Source organism: Kwoniella europaea, chromosome 1 (genome assembly GCF_036810445.1).
Source record: "Kwoniella europaea PYCC6329 chromosome 1, complete sequence".
In the NCBI taxonomy this organism is placed as follows: domain Eukaryota; kingdom Fungi; phylum Basidiomycota; class Tremellomycetes; order Tremellales; family Cryptococcaceae; genus Kwoniella; species Kwoniella europaea.
Window position 1 is genome coordinate 15,145,024 of NC_089487.1, and position 21,086 is coordinate 15,166,109.

At 43.3% G+C, this 21,086-nt stretch overlaps 9 protein-coding genes across 9 annotated transcripts; 4 read left to right on the top strand and 5 right to left on the bottom strand.

Annotated features, from left to right (window-relative positions):
• Positions 1–344: 344 nt before the first annotated feature.
• V865_005780 (uncharacterized protein) lies at positions 345–4,177 on the bottom strand (the record flags this gene model as incomplete). The annotated part of the gene is made up of 10 exons (XM_066229549.1): positions 345–1,448; positions 1,534–1,905; positions 1,968–2,197; positions 2,267–2,320; positions 2,380–2,500; positions 2,563–2,675; positions 2,748–2,804; positions 2,869–3,132; positions 3,220–3,526; positions 3,680–4,177. The coding sequence occupies 10 exons, from the start codon at positions 4,175–4,177 to the stop codon at positions 345–347; spliced, it is 3,120 nt and encodes a 1,039-aa protein (XP_066085646.1).
• A 630-nt stretch (positions 4,178–4,807) lies between these two features.
• On the bottom strand, positions 4,808–5,903 carry V865_005781 (uncharacterized protein; the record flags this gene model as incomplete). The annotated part of the gene is made up of 2 exons (XM_066229550.1): positions 4,808–4,842; positions 5,045–5,903. 2 exons carry the CDS (start codon positions 5,901–5,903, stop codon positions 4,808–4,810), a joined length of 894 nt encoding a protein of 297 aa, XP_066085647.1.
• A 775-nt stretch (positions 5,904–6,678) lies between these two features.
• V865_005782 (uncharacterized protein) lies at positions 6,679–7,870 on the bottom strand (the record flags this gene model as incomplete). The annotated part of the gene is made up of 2 exons (XM_066229551.1): positions 6,679–7,797; positions 7,865–7,870. 2 exons carry the CDS (start codon positions 7,868–7,870, stop codon positions 6,679–6,681), a joined length of 1,125 nt encoding a protein of 374 aa, XP_066085648.1.
• An 899-nt stretch (positions 7,871–8,769) lies between these two features.
• Positions 8,770–9,936, top strand: V865_005783 (uncharacterized protein; the record flags this gene model as incomplete). Its single annotated transcript, XM_066229552.1, has 1 exon — positions 8,770–9,936. The coding sequence occupies one exon, from the start codon at positions 8,770–8,772 to the stop codon at positions 9,934–9,936; it is 1,167 nt and encodes a 388-aa protein (XP_066085649.1).
• Positions 9,937–10,103: 167 nt separating this feature from the next.
• V865_005784 (eukaryotic translation initiation factor 6) lies at positions 10,104–11,269 on the bottom strand (the record flags this gene model as incomplete). The annotated part of the gene is made up of 5 exons (XM_066229553.1): positions 10,104–10,174; positions 10,284–10,479; positions 10,657–11,062; positions 11,141–11,195; positions 11,260–11,269. The coding sequence occupies 5 exons, from the start codon at positions 11,267–11,269 to the stop codon at positions 10,104–10,106; spliced, it is 738 nt and encodes a 245-aa protein (XP_066085650.1).
• Positions 11,270–11,769: 500 nt separating this feature from the next.
• Positions 11,770–13,887, top strand: V865_005785 (uncharacterized protein; the record flags this gene model as incomplete). Its single annotated transcript, XM_066229554.1, has 11 exons — positions 11,770–11,901; positions 11,964–12,076; positions 12,139–12,256; positions 12,318–12,415; positions 12,513–12,588; positions 12,680–12,772; positions 12,845–12,901; positions 12,957–13,018; positions 13,118–13,363; positions 13,519–13,642; positions 13,795–13,887. The coding sequence occupies 11 exons, from the start codon at positions 11,770–11,772 to the stop codon at positions 13,885–13,887; spliced, it is 1,212 nt and encodes a 403-aa protein (XP_066085651.1).
• A 444-nt stretch (positions 13,888–14,331) lies between these two features.
• V865_005786 (uncharacterized protein) lies at positions 14,332–16,926 on the bottom strand (the record flags this gene model as incomplete). Its single annotated transcript, XM_066229555.1, has 6 exons — positions 14,332–15,823; positions 15,963–16,013; positions 16,206–16,364; positions 16,429–16,448; positions 16,553–16,732; positions 16,834–16,926. The coding sequence occupies 6 exons, from the start codon at positions 16,924–16,926 to the stop codon at positions 14,332–14,334; spliced, it is 1,995 nt and encodes a 664-aa protein (XP_066085652.1).
• Positions 16,927–17,454: 528 nt separating this feature from the next.
• Positions 17,455–18,197, top strand: V865_005787 (transcription initiation factor IIA subunit 2; the record flags this gene model as incomplete). The annotated part of the gene is made up of 5 exons (XM_066229556.1): positions 17,455–17,498; positions 17,582–17,669; positions 17,772–17,831; positions 17,900–17,988; positions 18,095–18,197. 5 exons carry the CDS (start codon positions 17,455–17,457, stop codon positions 18,195–18,197), a joined length of 384 nt encoding a protein of 127 aa, XP_066085653.1.
• Positions 18,198–18,873: 676 nt separating this feature from the next.
• V865_005788 (uncharacterized protein) lies at positions 18,874–20,312 on the top strand (the record flags this gene model as incomplete). The annotated part of the gene is made up of 8 exons (XM_066229557.1): positions 18,874–18,919; positions 18,973–19,323; positions 19,422–19,626; positions 19,772–19,859; positions 19,931–19,963; positions 20,024–20,128; positions 20,184–20,231; positions 20,295–20,312. The coding sequence occupies 8 exons, from the start codon at positions 18,874–18,876 to the stop codon at positions 20,310–20,312; spliced, it is 894 nt and encodes a 297-aa protein (XP_066085654.1).
• Between the last annotated feature and the right edge of the window lie 774 nt (positions 20,313–21,086).

Here is a 21,086-nt window from a genome sequence, read left to right on the forward strand (position 1 = left end):
TGTATGAAAAATGAGGGATTGTTATCACTGTTTGATGTATGATGTTACATTACCATTGCGCGAGACCCAGGATCGGCTCTACCTATTTATTCCATTCCATCTGAGCATATACACTGTAAGTACCTTCGATGATTGACCATGCATCTCATCCATGTGTAAGCAATCACTCAGCCAACAGACCCTCGGTGAAGGTGGTGTAATAACCGATCGGATACTTCCGACGGAAGCACGACTGATGCGAATGTGGCACTTTCAAAAATGTCCTATGTGCATGCAATTATTTACCTATCAACTTCTCTTCTTCATCCCTCTTTTCATCTTTAGTCCTCTAGATCCGCCCCAATCTACACAATGACACTCTCAGGAGGTCCTAGATAGCTGTACCCTCTCTCCTTGATACCTCCGAAATCAACCAAAATCCTCTCAAACGCTAAACCAGTCGTCATACCCCAAATCGTGATCGTGTGCTTCCCCGCTTCTCCCAACTTCACCATCGTCTTCACATCTCGGATCTCGTTCTTCACGATCTCGATCCAGTCGTTGGGAACGGCTCCAATGGCCACAGGTTTGTTCCAGGGTTTATCCGCCACCATTCCTAACTGTTTAGTTGTAATTGGGTTGATGATCTTCGGAGGTTGATCGTCGACTTGAAGACCGAATGCCAAAGTATTGTTTGCACCGAGGAAATTGAGTGCAGGTCCGATTTGGACGTTGATCTCTACATCTTCTTCATTAGAATCTTCAAATGTCCAAATATCATATGTGAGTTTAGGTCCTTGGCCAATAGTAAAGTTCTGTGTGGTCCTTGGGAACATCTCTAATCCACTTCGAGTTCTACCGTATCCAATCATCTCATGGAACGCATACTCGTCCTTTGATGAATTCGAGCTGACATGTCCAGCTTCAATAGCAACATATCCATCACCTTGTACGTGACCCTTGAATTCCTTGGGTGGCGCAGGTCGTTTGTTGACAGGAACCAAGATTGTGACTTCCGAAGCGTCACTGGCAACAAGGTGGAAAGTGGCATATCCATCTTCGGGAGCTTTATCCCAATCTACCGATACTCTAATCCTAGTATCTAACGAGCCGTCTTTCTTGGTTTTTCCATGTCGAGGTTCGACAATCAACCAATCTTCACTTGTAACCTTCCAACTTGTCGATTTAGGTCCCGCGGATCCCACATCGATCCATCTTGACTTCGCTCCGAATGGATCCATGGGGAGTAACTCGGGAGTATGGCAATGTTCGCCTTGCGGACAGTTGAAAGCGGTATTTCCGGGCCATGATCCTTTAGAGTTCTCAAAGGTGACTCGAATGTTGGTAATTACACCGTAACCTAATTCGGGGATAGGGATACCTTCTCGAGCAGGAACAGAAGGGTTGTTGAATGATACAGGAGGCATGATGTCTTTGATAGGTTCGAGCCAAGAGTTCCATCCAATGTGCTATGAATTGACCGACCCAATTATCTCAATCAGTATCAAGAGTCATAAACCACACAAGGTCAATTTCTTACAAGTCCACACTCACCGCTTGATCAAGCATGTGATCCCATTTACCATCCAACATCTGATGGAAGGTATCAGTCAATTCTGCATCGTGGAAGAACGCATCGATAGCTTGTTTGGCATAGAGGTTGGCAGAGTTTCTTCCCTGTTGAGCATACAAGTTGGATCGCTCAGCAGAGACATAAAGCTTGTTGAGGTTGGTCTGCATCAAGCAAAGCATGTAGACCTGTTGGTAGAAGGCAGGTTTGGTATCTTCAGGAAGACCCTCGTAGATCTTGGCTGCTCTGTCGGTGATAGATTGCCATTCGTCGAGTACTCTTTCAGCCTCTTCGTAATTGTTCAAAGACCATGTGGTGGAATTGACCAATTCAGCTTTTCGTCTGGAAGCGTACATCTATAAATAGTAGAATGTCAGTATATCATGGCAGACGAGCCAACCGACCTGATCTGACTTACAGAGTATTTCATCATGATATCAGCTACCTCGTTGCTAGTTTCTCCACCAAATTCTCGCTCAGCCCAAAGTTCCAAATATCTTTCAACAGAGTTGATGGGCCAGGCATCGAGATCCCAAGCGAGATGAAGGAAGTGTTCAGCAGGAAGTTCGAGCGGTTTGAGTGAACCGATGTTGAGGATCCAGATTGATGTGGTGTTGAACGCAGCAGCGATAGTCATTTGTTCCCAGGCTATATATGTCATACATCATTCACTGTCAGCAAGGATGAAACACAGACAGATTTGACTGTTGCACTCACTCTTTACCAAATTGATAGTGTTGATCCACTTGTAAGCTCTTGGCATACCGACGTCTGATTTAGCACCATCAGCAATGGTCAACCAGATTCTCACAGGAGACGAGCTGACTCACAGTCGACATGGTAGTAGATACCTGATCCAGCTTTATGGTTCTTACCGGGTGGTTGAACAGTCATGATATTACCCCAATTATCATCGGCAAATAAGGTAATGACGTTATCTGGAACTTTGAGCTATATATATAATACGTCAGCTTGATGTCCATGGAACGTTGAGCGATGTGAATGTGACCTACACCTTTGAGATAGTACTCTGCTACTTCCTTGTACATACACCACATTTGAGGGATATCATTGATATCCTTTCCGTGGGTCTTGGCTAGGATATCTTGTTGTACGGATGTAATATCTAGAAATCAAATGATTAGACCAATCTCTTCAATCCAATCCTTTAAGACGATGAACAGCAACAGCAACTTACTCTCAACAAGTTCATTGCTTGCACCAGTAAGTGGCATATCACCATCACCTCTCATACCTAATTTCACCCGTTCCTCAAATCAGCAACCATATCCACTACAATATTGACAATTTGGACATACCAAGAGTGAACAACGTTTCCTTATCTTTCGCTCTCTCAGCACCATAAGTCCACCAATCAACCATGAAATCCTTATTTGTCCAATCCCATGCACCTTTTCCTTCCCTGTCCCATTCGGGTTTGTTCCTGGCCATGGGCTCATGATGACTCGTACCCATGACTATACCCATGTTATTCGCTAAGACCTGATTGGGTCCTGCGATAGGTTCCTTGGGGAATCCGTTGGTTACATTAAGACCATCAATATCGAACATTGATGCGTACACTATTCAGCCCACTATGATCAGCGCTATACGATACACTTAATAATACTGGATTGACATGGCAAGTAGAGGAAGTGGATTTGACTTACTAGCTGGCCAGAAATAGTTGGATTTCAATCTCAACATCATATCAAACCACATCTCATACATATCCGGTAAAAAGGCAGGTTCACCCCATCTTACTTTGTACCTCTGTGCTGCCCAACTCCACAATGCGGGATGTTCGTCGTTGATGAACAATCCACGGTATTTGACAGTAGGTTCGCCGTGGGCGAGTACCTCCGAAGAGAGATAGGCAATAGCTTCTTGAGATCTAACGGGAACATCTGACCAGAAATGGAAAGGTGATACGCCCATTTGTTCAGTGAGGGTATAAAGAGCGTAGATTGCTCCTCGCTATTCAGGCCATACATCACATATCAGAATCGAATATTCTCCAGAGCAGATCCAATCAAAGATAAAATTACTGTCATTTGGCTTGATTGCAGAATATAAATTGCTGAAGTATACAGCATACAGTATACAGTATAAATGAACCGACCAACTCACTCGATCACTTCCAACGACGACCAAACCCTGATCTACATTATGCAACGGTTCCTCCGTCACTCTGATATCGTAACTTTCCCATTTACCTATCAGTTCGTCCGAGTACTCATTATCCCTTATATGTTTGATTAACCCATTCTGGGGTGTTCCCACTACGATGGCACGTTCGACATGATGGGGTAAAGAATCGTTATATATATGAGGTCGAACACCGGTTACTCTATATACATCATGAGCGAATGACTGAGCAGCTATGTGAATAGCTATATCATCTTGAGATGATAACAACAATGGAGCTGCGTAGTCGGATGATCTGGAAGATATAAGGAAATGATCATGGTGTTTGTTACTTGTAGAGGAGAAAACCTGTTGGTCGGATGAGGCGGTAGTCGTCGAGTCGATTTTGGAAGGAAAGACGATAACTTTCTTTTCACCTAGAGCTGCAACTAAGGTGGCTCCCAGTGCACACCCAGCGATGAGCTTTGTTATACCCACCATCTTCTTGCTGCTCTACGTATCGATAGTATGCTATGCTATGAAAACTAAGTCAGAGATGAGGAGGATTTCAATTCAAGGATTTTTTTGCACCAAGTCCCTTATGACATTTTGTGAAGTCGTGTAGAACCGGTCGATCCGGCCCGGACAGACACTTGCCGCAAATGAGATCCGGTGATAGTTTCACCGGTTTCATCAGGTTCAGAAAACTATCGAACTGCTTGTTGGCTAGAATGATGGGGGTCAGCTATGCATAACCCTGCTCAAGTAAAGATACAGTTCGACCGGTCTGCTCATACCGCTATGGAGGAAGGTCGAGTCAGTGTTGATCTTCCGAAACGCCCGAAAAGTAGACATCGGGTTTGACAAATGTGTATGTACTTCGTGACATCCTCCACTTCAGCAGTTGATTCACAATGGTTGATAGAGGTATATTTAGAAATTCATCGCCATCACTTGGTATATCATCTCGATTCACGACCTGACTTGGTGTAGCACACGATCAGGTGACATACGACTGACGGGAAGGATACATATCGGTCATCTGCGAAATGTACAGTATCATCAGTTCATCATTTCACGACAAGATCTGAAGAGGAAGATTTTACTCGCACTCACGAAAAGTCTTCCTCCTCAGAGTAATTGATCCACCTCATCCCCATCATCTACTATATTCGCACCACCACCACATCTCATGTCTCTTTCCGAATTGATCATTCAACTCTTTCTTCCACTTGCTCACTTGTTCTGAGTCCAAGTATCTCCACCGTTCCTCTTTTGCCATAAACTCATCTAAACCCATAAAGTGGACACTATCTAGCCTTTGCTTTTTCTCCTCCTTTGACCAATGGTGGGATTGTTTCAACTTACGTTCTAGCCCTTCCTTCACATCCCTGGCAACCCTCTGCTCAAAGAGTTCGCTTGGTACATCTTTCCAATCTTTGTGCAATAAACTGATCACTCCTGAATTGATGAACGTTATTCTTGTCTGGTGAAAGTCGATGGTCAATTCAACTATATCACGTATGAAGTTTGCCAGACGAAAATAGTCAGATACAGCTGAGGAGTCAAAGATCTGAGGTTCGAACAACCAATATATCCTTTCGAGAGTGTTGAATTCGTAGCGGTATAGACGGGGGTAGAATTTACATTTTTCAGCTTGATGAGCGCTCGAGATGAAAAAAAGCGTTTGTGTTTCTCCGTATAATCTTTTTGGACCAATGGTCCAGCAATCTAAAACACTGACACAAGCATTGTGCCAAACTATTACTTTAGGTTGTACGGCTCTGAGTAGTCTACAGCGATGTCCGTCGTAATCATCATGAATTTGATGCTTGTCGTTTAAATATAGGTGCAGAGTGTGATCATTTGGCAGTTGTAAGGTCAATTGCTGATTAGATTGGCACCAATCGAACGAATGATGATAGAGGGAGAATGTGTTGACGAGGTTTCCCATAGCTCGACCTTCCGCTCGACTGCTCTTGATAGCACCGCAGTTTTCCTTGTTTTCATCTGAAAGCTCTTTATTATTAATATCTCGGATCACTTTTCCATCTTCATCCACCTTCCAAGGATTGAGAACAAGGTGTTTCCAGAGTAAGGGAGAAGCGATTCCGTGGAGGGTCTTGGAGGTTCGACAAACTGACGCGAGTGTTCCTTGTGATGTATAAGAGAGGACTTGATGGAGGAGTTCGACCGGGAGAATAGGACTGGACTGTACGAAGGGCATGGTGTGATGATCATTGGTCATCAGAAATGACGTGGTTGTATGAGATTGAATGATTGCGGTGTATGAAGGGCTGGTAGAAGGGTCGCCAGATCGAGTTGTCTGTTCAGGGATAGTCAGCATCAGTCAGTGTGAGCACCGTGAACGAGCGTCCGAGTCACCTATCAATCAACTTACTACCATTTTGATGAATGCCTGTTACGAGTAGAGCAGGATGGATAAGCTGTGGGAATGAGGTGAGTTGACACAGACTGACGAAGAGAAAGAGGAAAACAAGGAAGGTGGAATGAGGATGGACAGTGTGAGGTTGATTTGACTTGATTATCAATCTCATACCATACCATCCACTAAGAACGCACAGACCACACAATATAAAACATGAGGAAAGCACAGACCACTTTCCTCGATCCATCTGCTCAGTATGTACTCGTCGTTTCAGTATCAATGTGGTACAATGACCCGCATTGATCTATCTCTACCAGCAGTATTAACACACCCTCATGAACACTCGACACCCCTCACTTGTGTACGTTTCCCATCACATCCTCCACTTCCATCAATTCTAGATTGATATTTAGACAAACTCGATGTACGGACACTTCACATATCATCACGTTGCGACTTGGAAATATAACTTGTCAGGTGACATATATATAACTATATACAATGAGGGAAGGTTATCTTGATATCTGCGATTCTCATCATCAGTATGACTCATCCATAAGGAGCTTGAATGCAGTGACCTTACTCACAATCGGGTTTTGTCAGTCGTAACTCTTCAATCATCCATCACTTCTTTACCATCCGCTGGATCCGTTTCAGCTTCAACTGAAAATCGCTTTTCAACTTCATCCATCATGACTTTCCACTCCTGCACCTCATCCGTATTCAAGTACTTCCACCATTCTTCTTTCTCCATAAATTCGTTGAGATCCATAAATTCGATACTTTCTATCCTTTCCTCCCTACGTTCAGGTGACCATTGACGAAAGTTCGCGACTAGTAACTCTTCCACCTCTTTCTTTACGATAATCTCATTTTGTCTCTGAGATTCTTCTACAGTCATTTTTTCGCAGTCTTTATCGTAGAAATGGATCAGACCTGAGTTGACGATCGTCAGTTTTGCTTTGGGCAGGGCATTAGCTAACCGCACGATCTCATTTCGATAATCGTATCCTGCGAGAATGGGTTCAGTCCATCCATAGTGCCTTGAGGGATCAAAGTCTTCAGGTTGAAATATCCAAACCATCTTGTTAAGATTGAAGAATTTTTGAAGCACTACAAGGTCATTGAAACTCGGTTCAAGAGCCCTGCTAACCAAAGAGATACAAGTAAGCTCTTCAGTCTGATCGAATAAACCGTATGGTGATCCGAGTGATTCCTCTCCCAAATGTCGTGCACGCGCATTATGAAAGATGACTACCTTTGGTGCGATATTTCGAAGGAGTCTACAGCCGTTTCTGTCATGACCATCGTGAAGAAGTCCATACTCACTGAGATAGAGATGTAAAGTGTGCACTTCAGGTAATTTGAGCGTGGATTTGGTGTTCGATCTGCACCATGTGGTTGAATGATGATAGACCGATAAGGTGATAACATCATTTCTAAGTGCTTTACCATTCTTTTGACGAGTCTTCATTGATCCACATTCTGCTTTCTTCTCATCCAATACACCTTCTTCATCCTGACCTACTTTCCAAGGGCTGAGTACCAGATGTTTCCAAAGTACCGGAGAAGCGATTCTGTACAGTGCTTTCGAAACACGGCAGATCGACGCGAGAGTGCCTTGTGAAGAGTAAGAGAGGACTCGCGTGATGAGTTCGGTCGGTAAGGGGAGTGTAGATTGAGGGATCGAGGGGATGTAGGAAGGACCTGACGTGGCAGCTTGAGCTGTCGGCTGCAATGACAGGACTCATACGAGTGAATCTTTCAACTCGCACAGCAGGAAGATTAGTGTGACTTACTGGCATCTTGTGGGTTATATCGATTACCTGGCCTTTCGCACAGATATGAACAGCGGAGTTGAGTCAGAATGAACAGGATGACGACGAAGAGGAAGAAGAAGAAAATAAGTGTCGATGTATGTCGCGGCCGTAATCCGATATCGTGGGAAGCGTGCATCAATCAAGCGAGCTTCGGAGAGGATATGAAAACAAGACTGAGAGAATAGGAAAACACGATGGGCCGAATATGACGACATCTAATAACCAATAAGACTAAATAAGCCGGATAAGGTAATGAGGCTGCGAGGCAACTCTGGCCAATGCGAGTTTTGGCAAATGAAGTAGACCAAGGTCATCGGAATGAGAGTAAACTACAAGATATAACAGGCTCGGAGAAACACCTCGAGCAAGAGGAGTATCTTTCTACGATCTCAGATTAGTCAATTCTACCTAGTAATCTAATACCGACTTTGCTGGTTTATGCTACAATTGTCCCATAAACTTTATTGAACTTGTCCAAAGCTTGAACAATAGGGTTTTTATTCGAAGTCGGTATGAGCATCATGACAATGTGAGTCAAGGTTGAAGTCAAGCATTGATCACCCTCCGCTCAAATCAGGATAACATCTTCCCACTTGCTCATACACTCACACAAGCAAAGCACGGACGTGAACGGTTCACAAGGCACTGACCACCGCGAACCTCTGTCGTATATATCATCACTCTCACCGTAAACTGACTTGATGGTCTACTTACTTTAATTTCAAATCCATCATCATTATCATCATCGCAGTCGAGCCCGTATGTGTTGTCCATCCACGGAAGAAGAGTGATCGGTTCAACGACTCGTTATCATTCACAGCTCACCCTTCCACCAGCCAGTTCAGAGACACTGTACAGAAACCTTATTCGAGCTCGAGGACACGATGAACACTCAATACACCTCACCCAACCTTCTCAACGAGATCATCCTTCGTATCCTTCAGAACATCAGCGAACGATCGACACTAGCATCATGTTGTCAAGTCTCGAGGATGGTATACGACATCGCATCACCACTACTCTGGAGAAATTTACGACTCACTCCTTGGTCGGACCGTAGAGATCCTGGTGGTGAAAGGGAATTGAGTGACTACCGAGAGGATCACGGCAAGCTGAACAATCGTACGAGAAGAGTCTCAAAGATGAAAAATGGGGTGAAAAAGTTTACTTTGGAATATCATTCGGTCGATTGGTGTGGGATCGATAGACCCACTCGACTCCATTTGCCCAACTTACAAACCTTGGAACTGGTGTTGAAGGACCGTCACGCATTTCATTTCGGGAAAACTTCCCGAACCTCATCGCTCAACAGCAATGACTGTAGACTACTGAAAAGCATCAAGCCCAAGACTATCATTATAAGGAATTGTGTTCTTACGAAGTTGAGATTAGATACACCTAGTATGCCTTCAGGTTTATGGGAAGAGTGTCAAACCTTGATTCTATTCTGTTCACCCAAACAACGTATAACCTCTTCAACATACAGCAGATGGAACAAGTCAGTTGAGATGAACCATTTGAAAAGGGTATATTGGATCTTCGATCCTATGATTGATGCTCCGACTTCGTGGGACCCATCGATTGATGAACACGTCCAATTTGATGAATCGGTCGTAACCTCGGGCCTTGGCCTGTTCCATTCATCATCCGACTCAGTGAACTGTGAGCTCACACTGTTAGATCCTCTTGAATCATCTGAAACCGATGTCGAAATTCATTTTATAAACTCGGGATGTATCTACTCAGCTTTGAACGAAACTCGACGAATAGAATTCTTGGAACGATGTCTAGGCTATGGTATATTCAAAGAAGAGGATCTCACGTCTGGAACACCTGAATGCAGAACTATGAGATTCCAGAATGCTTTCCAAACTGAGTTTCAAAGCTTAATCGCGAGGCGATTGGAAAGAATGATGAGCATCGATCGTTTGGAAGAAGACAAGAAGGAGGAAATATGGAAATCAATCAAATTCAAATCCCTACAGAAATGGTTAGAGGAAGATGAGAAAGAATGGTCACAATGGTTTGATAGGGACGAATTAGTCAGGTGAGAGAAACGCATGTCTGTGAAAATCGAGTAAATTATAACACGGCAATAATGTATATACTCGAATATTTCCTCCAGGAGATATGAATTCATATATGTATGTATATGCATGACAATATAAGTTAAAAAGTAGTTGTAGTGTGTCTAAAGTGATCGGTTCCGTCTATCGATTTATGCGTAGTGATCGATAAGGGAATCACGCATTTCATTGATGACAGCAGCGGAAGTTTGACCTTGGAGACCTGTAAATGATGATTGATAATGACAATTAGCAAAAGTCACAATCATTCGAACAATATGAATGAGGTATGCACAGTGAGGAAGGTGGGAGATGTTGAACACTGTACTCACGGAAAGTAGCTTCGATAACACTGATCTCAGTAGCGGTAGTATCCAATCCGGTGAAAGCACACCAATCGTTAACCACCAAACCTGCACCTATGACTTCTGATCCTCTGTTGACTGTTCCAGCTACTAATGGTACTTGAAGTAAGGATGATAATTCGTCGAGTTCGGATCGAGATGTTTTGGGGTGAACGAGGCCTCCCTAAAATACGATAAAAGATGAAAGTCAGCTTTCCTTACTCATGATCCATAAGTGAAGAGATTGATAGATGGATATTTAGTATTGTTCAGGTTTGGTGAATGATAGATCATTCGATTGCAAGGAGATTATGATAATGTTGCACTCGTACTTGGAGATATAAGAGGTAAGTCAACTCACCTGGTTCGACAAAGCACAATAACTTCCCACCAATACATTAGAAGCAACGGTCTGTCTGAAAACTTCCACTTTCAACGTATCCGCAATGATCTCTTCCGTCTCTCTATCTATATCAGGATGAACCAAGGCGACATAATCATTACATGCTATTACGTTTCCCAATGCACTCAGCCTCTCTTCGATTCGCTGGATCGCTACAGAGGGAGGAAGGGAATTTCGAAGATGTTGTAGTTCCTGATCCGTCGTTGTGGAAGGTACCAATAGACCGTGTCTGTTTCCAGCGGTTAATCGACCGACTATACGTGTTCCTCCGATTGTGGTGTGGACGATTGGGATGACGTCGGCCAGTTCGGATTCAAAGACGGAGTAGAAGTTGGTTGATGATGCTAAGGCCGTTAAGCAGTAACTGAAATAGTCATAGCCAAAATCGAAAAGGTCAGCAAATCAGATAATGTTGGGGCGAGCTTGGGGAGGAAGTACATACGCGTTGGTGAGTTTGGAGAATACTCCGATATCTGTCGAGTTTTCAAATTGGGTTCCTAAGAGATTGATGTAAGTTGATGATCATACTCATGAATCTTGGACAAGGAGCAGTCAACTCACTGACGGCCATGATGTATGATGATCTACTGTGTTTTACTGTGTTGGAGAGGTGTTGTTACTTGAGTGCGAGGGAGAATCAGGAGTGGTATCTGATCCAGGTGAATTAATTGAGCTACGGTGATCTATTTGATCTTTGACTGTATCCAGAGGAAGATGTGAGAACTGACTGTTTATACTGTTGCTTTCACTTTGGATCGATGACAAACCTCCATACTCCAAAGGTGAAATTGAATTTGAGAAAACTTAAGCTCGGATCCGAAGATCTGCATTTGTGGGTAAAGTGGTACACCGAAACAAGGTAGATCACTCGCTCGGCAACGTCGAATGTTGTTGACGAGTAAAGAGTACATCTGCGAGTGTATGTTCAAGATGTCAAACGAGAAACAGATAACTCTCGTTCTTTTACGGATCCGTACATACCACCTTCAACAACCCAGACATATCAAACTGCTCGAACGAAGTCAGCGGATATAGCAAGTGAAGGAAACAATAAAACCCCTATTGACAACCATGAAATTACAGCAGTATATCAACTCGTTCATCGAACCATTACATCATGAAGAACCAGCGGCTCTAATCAGGCTACTTTCATTGCATAACAAGACAGCTAGGGGTCTGGCAGATACAGTAGGACACATAGACGTAAGCCATATGATCTACCACTTTTTGTCATCGAGTACTGACTTGATGCGCTATGCCATTAGGAACGACGTCTGAGCAACCCTGGTCACTCCTTACCCGAGCCATGGGATGGAATAGCCATAAGGCATTGTGCATGTGTATATGCCTTGTACACTAAGAAAGATTATCAGGAAGCGTGAGTTCGCCACCTCTTGGAATACGAATGTGCATGCTAGTACTGACTTTCTGGTGTTCTAGCTATACACATCAGAATGCTTTGCTCAGTCTGTTTTACCGATGGTTCCAAGATCAATCGGCATGGGTATTACCAGTCTTATATATCTTATTACAAGATCTAAGGGACCTAGCTGAACAGGTGAGCTGGCTTCTAACATCTTTTTCGTAGCACCTGCTAGCTCACACAGCTATTGGTTCAGGCAGATCAAGTAACATATTCTAGTACAGGTAAAATGCCTTCCTTGGAGGAATGTACGAGGACAGTCAGTAAAGCTTTCTCGATGTGTGCGACGGATAGGTAAGTCTCAGTTTTTATCTCAATCATAGGTATGACAAAGGTTGAAGATATCATCCATATGTCGATGTACAAAGCTAAAATGGTGATTTATTTGCAGAACATTTAAAGGATCAGAATCAAGGCGTACCGGTGTATATCACGTAGCATGTCTAAGTCTGAAATGTTATTTCAAGGTGAGTCATTCCATACGTCAGCTAAATTGATGGATTCCGTCTGCGTCAATGAGAAGCTGGGTTCCCCCAAGCTGACATTCAACTGTTATAGGTCGGAAAACCTAACTTGTGTAAGAATATAATTAGAGCCGTAACGTCTGATTCCAAAACACCGCCAATCGAAGAAGCGCCATTGAATGATCAGGTCAGTCATCAAGATCTTTGCTTCATCCTACCAGATCATCTCCATGCTTACACTTAGGGATCGTTCGTTCAGGTCACATGGCATTTCTACATTGGAATGTTGGCGTTCTTGAACGGTGAAGATAAAAAGGTGAGTCCACTTCGTCGTGACTAATATCGTGACATGAGCTTATCTTTATACATAGGCCGGAGAAGAACTAGAATGGGCTTTACTGAATTGTCCAGCGGACGCTCACCGTAATCAAGAGTGAGTTTTCTTTTATTTGCTTTCTTCTTCCTGTCCAATCAAACTTCATTGATTAGCTGCGATTGACCTTGAGAGCTAATTACAATCCCATCTACATAGGCTTATTCTCACATACCTCATCCCTCTTCACTTACTACGCGGCTCCCTCCCTTCTCGTCGTCTACTATCCTTACATCCACGATTGGAAGAACTCTTCTTACCGTTCATCAATGCGATCAAGTCAGGAGATGTCAGGGAATACGATGAGAGGTTGGATTGGGCTCAACAGCGGCTGGTAGGGATGAGCACGTACTTGGTCATGGAAAGAGCTAGAGAAGGAGGATTGCGGATGTTATTCAAAAAAGCGTAAGTTGTGACGTTCACCTGATCATTGCATACGTTTCTTTCCTGTGTATGACGGACTGTCAGAAGTGACTTGCCCGTCTGATCATCTCTGCTGATCTTTCTCTCATACAAGATTTGGGAAGCGCGCTGACTCTCTTCGATTTTTTCACTTCTAGCTGGATAGCATCAGATAAATCGACGAGAATACCCATAACCACCTTCCAGATTGCTTTGAAGATACATGGTGTGGATGTGGATTCGGATGAAGTGGAATGTATGGTAGCCAATATGATATATAGGGTGAGTTTTCTACTCTTCAACGGTCATATACATTCATATCGGATCATTTATACCCTCACAAACCAAGATTCTTCCTTCTCCTTTTTCATCTTTCTAGCAATTAAAGGCAGATAGATCACTTTTACTGACTTACTTTGTTTCGTCCTTGATAGGGCTACATGAAAGGCTACATATCACATGAGAAGCAGATGGTAGTTTTGGCTAAAACGAATCCTTTCCCCAATTTATCGACGATAATAAGGTAACAAAGCTGAAGTGGAAGTCAAAATGGAAATGGAAATTGAAATACAGTAGGATAGAAGCACAAGATCAGTGTCACTTCATACGTCTAACATGCATTTACACGATGTTGTATTTTAATCTCTTGATCAGCGGTTTCGATTTTTCACTTTTTCGCTCAAGAGAATGAGATTCATTTGGTCTGTATGTTTCCGGGACGGATCACATTCCTAGCACAGGATGGGGATGGGGATCGCAATTCCACCAAAGAATGGTTCATATGCAATCCAACTTGAATTGCAGTTGATAGAATGATCAAATCGAGTCAATGATGCATGATGACGATGATGATGATAGTCGAAAAAAATGGATATACACAACTATTTACAGATCTCTAAACCGTATCAAATGACTTAACAATGGAAGAATCCTAGTATGATCATATCATCATACACACTACAATACATTTATCATTCCTTCTTGTCAACTTCTTTCTCCTCGACCTTCTCTGTCTCCTTCTCCTTCTTCTCCTTATCACTATCATCCTCTGCGATAGATTGAGAAGGACTCGATAGTTCAGCTGGAACCAATTTACCTTTACCCGTTCCCTTGATAGGACTAGGTATAGATACGTTCGTACCCGAGGAAGAGGACGAAGAGGTGAGTGGTTTGGAGAGTGGTGATAATTTCTTTTTGTTTTTACCTTTTGTCGTTTCTGCTCCTGCCGATGTGGAAGTAGATTTCTCTTCGGTAGCGTTGGGGACAAATTTGGGTATTCCATCATCATCATCATCTTTCTTTTCTCCTTGAGATTCCTCTTCTATCTCCGGATTCGCTTCTTGGGGTCTGATATCTTCCTTGCCCTTCTCCCCCTGAGCTGACACTGACTCTACTTCCTGTGCATCACCGGACAAATCAGAGTGAACTTTCTTTGCCTCTGCTTGAGTTTCCGTCGATGAGGACGACGACGGAGCGAGTGGAGCCACAGTATTCTCAGGACTCAATTCACCTTTCTCCTCCAGTAACTCAATCTCATCTTTAGGTACTATCTCTTCTTCTCCTTCTTTTACTACTTCTTCTACTTCTAGCTTTTCCTCTTCTGCTAAGCCTGATTCCTCCTGCTTACTCTCCTTCTCTAGGGGAGTTTCGATATTCTCCAAATTCTCCTCTTTCAATTCATCCGGAATAGTGACAGACTGATCTTGGCTCTCGTTCTGACTTGTCGTTGCTTCTGATTCTAATTCCGACTCTTCATTAAGATGAATGACCGTATCTATACTCTCCGATCTATCTCTATTCTTATTCGTATCTTTACCCGGTGAAGTTGAAAATGTAGAAGTATGTTCTGAAGTCGCATCAGAACTGGGTAAAGGGGGTATAGCTTCACCAGCTTGATCAACCCAATGCATCGTAGCTCTAGGTTGTTTACCCCTCCCTAAAGTATTTTTACCTTTTCCTGTTCCAAACTTCAATGGACTATTTGGTATATTGGGCACTTCGGAGCTATCACGTATCGTACCATAGCCTTGTTCGGTCGTCTGATCAGGTTTGAGAGTCTCGTTTCGAGTCGGTCCAGGTGGTTTGGAAGGTGATGATATTGACTTTGTAGGTGATTGTATAGTAGTAGGCGGTAAAGATCTATCCAACGATTGTGTCCTCTTTTCCTTTTCTTTGTAAGAAACATCGTTTCTACCTCTCCCTTCATCTTCTTCATCACTCGAAGAAGAATCTTTCTCTTCATTGGTTTTGGACGATACCACCGCATCTCTCGGAATGGGCAATAACGAATTACCAACCAAGTTGAATTTCTCGCATAAGCCTAAAAATCTTAAGTAGAGACTCGTTTCATTCTCGCTCAGCTGGAAGGCTTCTCGATGGTGGAAATATGCGTGGGAGAAGATACGTGATAGCCGACGGAAGAGGGATGGGAAGTGGGAGACGGATGATGGAGGGATTTGCATTCTGTAACACAGGAGAAAAGAATATTAGTATAAGGGTAAGAGTGCTTGTATGAACTTTGGACGAAGTGATACCAGTGAGATCTAAAGAGCTGTCTTGTGGGAGGCGTGGAATATTGTAAACGAGAAGATGGTAAACTGACCTCGATGGGAAATTTTGGGACGAATTGAGTAAAGCCGTAGTTGAATCTAGACTGTTCGCCAAACATCAATCACATATTAGCAAGTACATTTACATTTCTTTTGATTGACGATATGATCAGTTGCAACTCCTACTCCTACCCCAATCCAACATCTCCCCTCATTCCCGTAAACATTATTCCGAAACTGCTGCTTTATGAGGCTGGCTGATCTGCTTATTGTCTGTGGAATGTCATCACACTCACGTATGTAAGATATAGTCTATGGCCGAACAGCTCTCCGCTCCACCACCATGTGCCGAACACAGGTACAACCATTCATGAGCTTTCATCTCTGGACATGTCTCGCGAGTACATATGGGTAGTAAAGCGGTGATCAACGGTGTGAGATCGATAGGTAGTCGTCTACTCGTATAAAGGTTGTCAGCTTCTTTACTGTCATGTGGAATGTCAAGAGGATGGAGCTTACCTTAGATGTTCATATATCCACTGAACAGACAGATTACAAAAAGCAGCAGACACAGATCAGTTCATTTTCTTGTTCAATGGACATGCGACACAGTGAGTGTGTTATCATGGGATGATCAACCCACAACATCTTTATCAGGTGCTTTCCCACCCATACTCTTATCTCCCACAGGAACATCTATCAAACCCTGTACGTCATGCGGATCATTCCTGATTTTCAGAGAAAGGTATTCTGCAAGTTGGAATGGACCGTTCAACGATGAAAGGTCCGGTACAGCTGGATTGGGAGGTAGGGGCGGTATCTCCTGCTTCAATCAAATCATAAATCAGCTTTCGTACGATATACTATATGTAAGAAAAGTAAGGGTAGGTAGTTTCTAGATAGCAGATGAAAATGTGAACTCACAGATAGCTTTGTGCCTCTCTTCAATCGATATATACTATTCTTACCTTCCCCTTGTGATGATGAGGAAGAAGAAGCGGTCGGTGGGATGATCATGATGCTGAATATTTCAACTCGGCTGAGACTCCTCTTCCTAGTGTCGACGTAAATGGTCTGTCTCGACCTCGCTTCCTACTCTGCAGGTGGCTGATGACTCAGTCGTATGCACTCGAATTTGTGAATCGATATGCATCACTGAATCGTCCGCCATTCAACTTGAACGACTCTCTTGCATCTCCCTGTCATCACGTAAACGCGTCTCTTTGTACCGCCACGTGAAAGACCCTTATAAACTTATATAGCCCACCCTTATTGATGGCCAAAGGTATATAAGCCCCAAGGGTCAGTTGCGAGATGATGACCAAGAAAGAACCCACAACCCCGGAGATGAAGCACTGGAGGTATTCCAACGATTCAATTTAATCATCTTCTATAGGTTGAGAGCAGTATCATCACTCGAACAACAGAAGGAACAGCTTCCTAGCGGCAATTGTAAGCGGTGACGATAACTTATCACCACAATCACATACCATCGACCTCCGACATCTTCACCTCTGAATTATCAGAACAAGGAAAGAGGGTATAATGTCGGGTGGTCAGAGTTATTACGAATTCTATAGGGGATCAAGGTAAGTCTGCTTATCCGCAGGCTAGCAATACCGGACATCTTAGCAGACGAGACAAGCTTATCACATCTATGACTGTGATGCAGTATCGGTACAGCCCTTACGGATGCTCTGGACGAACTGATCACTCAGGGTGATATCCCACCTCAACTAGCTATGAGGGTATTACAGCAGGTAAGTATCATCTATCATATACCAACTTCTCACCTTAGTGATGCATCTTCCGTGTCATACATGGGTGTCAAGCTGATAATATTTTTGGGGTGATATGAATAGTTCGATAAATCCCTAACTGAATGTCTGCAGAAAGGAGTTAAGAATAAAACTACCGTGAAAGTGAGTCTGCAATTGCTCCAACTCACACAATGTATAGGCAGCAGTATGTTGATGATTCTTGATGTTAGGGTCATTTGGCAACTTATAGATTATGTGACGATGTATGGACATTCGTCATTAAAGATCCGCAGTTTAAGATGGAAGGTGTAGGTGCAGGGTGAGTTAATTATTTTTCACATCATTCATGTTCAATGTCCTCCAATCGCAGACGAGCTGATAATAACGAGAAATCGTGTACTGATGAATTCACTTTTTGTGGGTAGGGCCGAAACGGTAACAGCGCCAAAGATCAAAATTGTAGCTTGTAAGAGTGGTGATGCACCTGAAGGGAAGAAGAGCGGTGCGAAGAGTAATGATTTTGCTTAAGAAGTTTGATAATATATCAATCGTTAGTGGAAAGGTTAGAATATAGGAGGAAGGGAGATTCTTTTCAGCTGGGTGAAAGATCAATTAGCTATTGTGTCAATCCGAGAAAAAGAGGAAAGACGAGATCAACAGTGTTAATTAATGAGACCCGACTCAGCTATCAATATAGAGGGATAAGAGTCAGAAAGGGGAATTATTCTGTTATGACTAGAGTATGGACTATTTGTAGAAATTATCATCATTTATCATTCATCATTCAACGTTTCATCTAATGTAACGAATATGTGTATGTATCATCATTCATCAGATACGGGGAGTCTCTCATCACGGGTACGGACTTGGCATCAAACCTTGAATTCTCGTGTCATCCATCACTTGCTCATGCTTGTCCATGTCTAATAAGAAGATCTGGAATGGGATGGATTATCTGTTTTATCTTGGCATCTGTGTGCATGGACATGTTTTGTGCCACAGACATCGTCATCAGGTGACGTAACATGTGTTACTGCATCACCGTCATACCACGACCTATCAGATCAGATCACCCTCACTACCTATACATATATATACACCCTGCAACCACACTTTCGTCCTTCTCTTCATCCCTTTGATACCTAACGTTTCAAGAGACAACGACACATCCAAAATAACACGAAAACAGCATATCGCAGGCAGAATGGATTTCATCAAGAAAGTAGCTCAAGAAAAGCTTTCAGACGCTTGTAAGTGTACCTCGGCCGAACCGCCTGCTTCAACTGATGATCGATCTTATCAGTCAACGGAGACGATGATAACAAGCAACAACAAGGTGGATACAACAATCAACAAGGGGGTTATGGTAATCAACAAGGTGGATATGGCGCCCAACAAGGGGGATATGGCGGTGATAGTCAACAAGTAGGTGGTTATGGTGGAAACCAAGGAGGCCAAGGTGGATACGGCGGGAACCAAGCTCCTGGAGGTTATGGAGGAGATCAAGGTGGATATGGGGGACAACAAGGTGATTATGGAGGTGGTAACAACTACGGTAACACCGGTGGAGAGCAATACAATCGACCTCACGGTGAGGGCGGTGCTGGTGCTGGCTACGGCGGTGGTTCAGGTGGATTCGGTGGTGCACCTCAAAGTCAGTGTTGTTTTACTTCAATTTGGGTCAGATCATGACCAGGACCTCAGCTCATGTTTGCGATGTGTTGCTGCTAACGTCAACTTCATGAATGATAGTCAACGAAAACACCGCTGTCCATGCTGCTAACCAATACGGTTCGAACGGTAACGAAAACTCTTCGTTGTTCTCCACCGCCATGTCATTCTTGGGTAATATGAACAAGGATGATGGCGATGTCGACGAAGACAAGGTTCAACAACAACATCAACAAGCTTATGGACAGGGTAACGCCAGTGGAATGAGCGCTAATGCCATTGGAAGGTGAGTGATTCAGTTTAATCATAAATGATTCTCTTTCAGTCCCCTCCACTATTCATCGGAACGACATCTCCAACTATCAGCAGTAACATGATATACGCAAGTTGTAGTGTAATTTACTTGTGCTGACTTATGTTTCACTTCCCAGCGCCGCTGCTCTACAAGCCCTCAAAGCGTTCACTTCTGGTGATAACCAAGCTGCCAAGAGTAGCGGTGGTGGTGACATGCAATCCAAGGTGAGTCTTGGCTCAATCCCTGTTAAAGTTCATCGCATTGTTATTTATACTAATTTGAATGGGTACCATAGATCATTGGTATGGCTATGTCAGAAGCTGCCAAGGTGGGTGATGTCTTGCGTGAACACGTATAGTGGCTCGACATTCTGACTCTGCGACTTTAGCTCTTCGACCAATCTGGCGGTGCAGCCCAAGGTAACAAACAAGATGCCGTTACTTCTGCCGGTCAAACTATCATGAAGCTTTTGATCAAGTCTCAATTCTCAGGTGTAAGTGGATTTTCCTCCATGCCTGAGCAGTAATAGCTGATATCAAGTGAAACAGACTACCGGTGGTGGTAATTCCGGCGGTTTATCCGGCTTGATGAGCATGGTAAGTCGTTAGTTGCTTCCGATGGTCGTGTTGGCTGATATACGATTGTACATGGTTGTATAGGCCTCCAAATTCATGTAGGAGTAATATTGCTGTTAGAATTGACGAGAGAAAGGAATTATGCAGTATGCAGTTTACAGTATATATCGACGAAAAGAAGTTATGGCATCAGTACACCATATGAATATGAATTACCTTGACGAGATCTGCAAGTATGTGCTGTCTCTGTTAATGGACTACATCGTTGTGTTGACTGCCAACCCACAACAGGTTGACCATACCACATCCCCTTTGGAGATGGAGGTGATCATGGCGCAGGCCAAGCAAGGAACGTCGCCAACGTATCAATAAGTCATCAGTCCGCAATGAGCTCCTCACCGCACACCGTATACTTCCCATTTACTGTTGTTCATTCCAAAGCTATCTTATCCATCTTGCTTGAATGGTTTAATACACCAAAATATAGATTATACTAGATCACATCCACAACAGTACAAGCTACTCTATGATCTCGTGAATACATCACATTGTCCGCCTCCAATTTCCGACGCGTCATACATACCACGTCCAACTTCGCAACCTACTGTGATCGATATCGTCCTTTCACCTGCATAGTATATATATTGCATAGCTTGATTGGCAAGGCTACCACTTACCTAGATCATGCCTGTACGTGATAATATCATGGAATAGACTTGTTACTGAACACATTCAGCTGATATGAAGACGTTTGAAATCTGAATTATCAAAAACAGCGTATATCTGAACAGTCGTGCAAGTGCAAGCCCAATCGACCAATATATCATTCACAATCCGCTCTTCTTGCATTACCCAAATAGATCATCAACATCCTCT